The sequence below is a fragment of the Protobothrops mucrosquamatus genome, unplaced genomic scaffold (genome assembly GCF_001527695.2).
Source record: "Protobothrops mucrosquamatus isolate PMUCROS unplaced genomic scaffold, P.Mucros_1.0 scaffold2998, whole genome shotgun sequence".
In the NCBI taxonomy this organism is placed as follows: Eukaryota; Metazoa; Chordata; class Lepidosauria; order Squamata; family Viperidae; genus Protobothrops; species Protobothrops mucrosquamatus.
Genome location: NW_015389018.1, coordinates 229,532 through 232,817, shown reverse-complemented (window position 1 = coordinate 232,817; position 3,286 = coordinate 229,532). Strand labels below are relative to the sequence as shown.

Sequence of the window (3,286 nt, the reverse complement as noted above, 5' to 3'; positions counted from 1 at the left end):
CGTTTTGCTCCCTGAAAATCAAGTGGGGGGGAGAAAGCTCTGACAGATCCTCCCCTGTGAGGAGCCCATGTGCCACGTGGTCCCAGTGCCTCTGGGGAGAACGTTCCCTCCACTTTGGGTAAATCCCTTTTGCCTCCTGGGGAATCTTTCTCCGGGAGAGGCCTGGCCCAGCATCTGGCAATCAGCCCAGCACGCAGCCCATTTTCTGGGAAAACTCTGCAAAGTTAAGAAACAGCTTTGTGGTGGTGGAATCACATTCCTGAGCAAGCCGGCCCAGGAATCCCAGCAGGGGAACTGCACACTCAGAGCCCCCCTCTGGCTGTTCCGGGAAATGGGAGCTGCCAATTAGCACAGGGCAGGGCTGGCTGAAGGGGTGTGTGAGGGGGAGGGGTGGGAAGGAAGCTCCCCCCCCAAAAACCTTGCAGAAGGAAGGCAGTTGCAGCAATGTCCCCCCTCCCCCACGGGAGGCCATCCTGCAGGCCTTCGCTCTGGGGCTTGGGCAAAGAGAGGCGGATTGGGGACCGTGCCAGTTTCACTCTGTGGCAAGGGCAACTGCCTGGCACCGCTGCGCTTGGCTGGGCTTCCTGTTGGCTCCTCCACCTCAGATCCAACTGAAGGAACAAGTTTAGGAACATTTTGGAACACACGTTTTTTTTTTTTTTTTTACAGGAGGTCTGTTGCAATCCGGAACCTACTCCAACTATGCAACATCTGCTCACACTCACACTTTCCACCGAATGAGGCCCTGGACCAGGGGTAGGCAACCTTGGCTCTTTTATGACTGGTGGACTTCAACTCCCAGAATTCCTGAGCCAGCATAGCTGGCTCAGGAATTCTGGGAGTTGAAGTCCACCAGTCATAAAAGAGCCAAGGTTGCCTACCCCTGCCCTGGACCAAGCAGTAAAAAGGGGAGAGCATGGATGCCTTTTTGGGCCAAGATCCTCCAAAGGAGAGCAGAATTAAGGGAGGCATCCCAAGTAGAGAAGGGAAATCCAGCCCCCCCCCCAACCATTGGAAATGCCACAAGGCAACGCCAGCTGCTAGTATTGGCACAACAGCTGGGCCTGATCCTGTGCAAAAGGCACACTTGCCCCCCCCCCCCACCCTTCATGGTCACGCAGGAAACACAAAGAGGCCGTTGAAGAGGAAAGCGGCCCCCGAGAAAGACTCAAGGTTTGCTGAAGTGTTACTTTCAGGCCATAAGATATGTTTATTATTCTTTTAATCCATGAATAAATTTGCATTTGGCTCCTGCAACTTCAGAATTTCGTCTTCGGAGAAAAGTCGAAAACAAACATATGCAAATCTTCTTCCAAGATAAATAAAAGTCAGTACCAGGAAGTTTTTTTTTAAAAGTAGAAAAATCCTCCACAGCTGAAGGTTGGAGAGCTCCGTCCTCGTCCTCTTCCCACAAGCTCCCAAGCCGGAGGTGACTTTGGGCTGCCTCCTCCGCTGCTGCTGCTCCTCCTCCTGGGGCAGAGTCCTGGGAGAGGAGCACGCCTGGCCCCCTCCACCCCCCCCCCAGGCCTAACCTCCTCCCTGCAGCTCGGCTTTCCAGCTGATCACTGTGCGTCTCTCCTGGGCAGGCAGCCCCCTTGGCACTCGGGCAGAGCAGCGTCTCCGCCCTCGGGGAGCCTGGCGCCCACACGGTCCCACAGCCGCCATCCTGCCGCCTCCTCCTTCGAAGCAGTCAGCTGATGGAGCAGCAGCGCAGCCCTCCTCCTCCTCCGGGCCAAGCCAGAACTTCTGCAGGCACTGCTCCGCTCTCTCTCTCTCTCTCTCTCGCGTGACTCACCCACCGCTCAGTCGCCCGCCCGCCGATAGTCAGGCGCTATTGTGATTTTTACAGAACCGACATTCTTCCCTTCGGACACAACTGCTGCACACATGACGCTCCGCACCAGACCCCGGCAGGGGCCTCAGCGCGCCTGCAGAGCCACGTAGGGCACCCACTGGTCGTTGCACCGGCTCTCCTGGCAGAATCTGGCCACCTCCGCCAAGCCCTGGCTGCCCCAGGCGTCCGTGTGCGGGCTCTGCGGGGAGGGAGACAGCGGCGCCCGTGAGTTCCAGGCCGGCCTCCGCGCCCGCCCGGTGCCCCCCCCCCGCAGGCGCCCCCGCCGCCCGGCTCACCGTCACCAGCAGGCAGTGCAGGTCCCGCGGCTCCACGCCGCCGCCCGGGGGCCCCTCGCCCAGCACGGCCGCCAGGCGCTCCAGGCCGGAGGCGCGCAGGATGTGGATGTCGTTGGCGCAGCAGAAGGCCTGGATGAGCGTGAAGTGGATCTGCAGCGCGATGTCCTCCCCGTCCGCCTCGTCCGCCGCCAGCAGGCAAAGCACCACGCTGTCCGGGTCGCTGCGGGGAAGGGCGGCGGGGTCAGCGGCGGCGGCCCGCCTTCGCTCGGCTTCCGGGCAGCCGGGACCCGGCGAGTCTCGCGGGGCGGGCGGCTGTTGCCGGCTGCACCCGGGCCCCGTCCCTCCCTTCCCCCCCCCCCGCCCGCGCTCTCGGGGGACGGCGGGGCTCCTCCACTCACGCGTTCATGAGCTTGGCGGCCTCGTAGACGCCCACCGTCAGGCAGCCCTGCCTCTGCGCCGCCGCCAGCAGCCGCTCCAGCGCCTCGCCCACCGAGCCCATCCTGGAAAGGAAGGAAGGCCGGGCCGGGGGTCAGAGGCGGCCCCGGTGCCTCGCCCGCGCGGCCCCTCCCCGTCCCTCTCCTCCTCCCCCCCCCAAGGCGGCCGGGGCGCCGGACTCACCCGTGGGCCGCGCTGTCACAAGGCAGCAGCTCCTCCAGCGTCATGTCGAGGGCGAGCTGCGGTCCACCCGCGGGGCAGAGCGGGGACGCGGCTCCGGCCTTCCCGCAAAGCAGGCCGGCGGAGCAAAGCGGAACCGGGCCAATAATCCACAGGCGGGGAAGCGAAAGCAAGCGCGGCTCCCGAAGCGGATCCTCCCCGGCTGCGGCGACCGAAACTCTGCGGGATCTCGCGGTCGGCAGCGCTTCATATATCTGACCCGAGGGGCGGGCTTACTCCGTCCGTTCCCGCCTGCGATTGGTCCGCCGGCAAAGCAGGCCGGCCCGCGAGCTTCGCCATTGGTCCGCGAAGGGATCCCACGGGGAGAGGCGAGCGTTTGCCTTCGGGGCCGAGAAGCGTCTGAGTTTCGGCTGAGTTTCCCAGCAGCGGCATTTCCTGCCCGGGGAGCGCGCGCGAGGGGGGGGGGGCTGTTTTGTAGAACTCGAGGAGTTCCTCGGAAGGGAGGGCGAGGACGGAGCGCAGCTCACCCTCCCCTCCCCCC

At 63.7% G+C, this 3,286-nt stretch overlaps 1 protein-coding gene across 1 annotated transcript; it reads right to left on the bottom strand.

The window, feature by feature from the left end:
* Nucleotides 1-1,919: 1,919 nt before the first annotated feature.
* GADD45B (growth arrest and DNA damage inducible beta) lies at nucleotides 1,920-2,792 on the bottom strand. The gene is made up of 4 exons (XM_015826193.1): nucleotides 2,749-2,792; nucleotides 2,529-2,630; nucleotides 2,131-2,350; nucleotides 1,920-2,033 (listed from the first exon to the last, which is right to left on the bottom strand). The coding sequence occupies exons 1-4, from the start codon at nucleotides 2,790-2,792 to the stop codon at nucleotides 1,920-1,922; spliced, it is 480 nt and encodes a 159-aa protein (XP_015681679.1).
* Nucleotides 2,793-3,286: the final 494 nt, after the last annotated feature.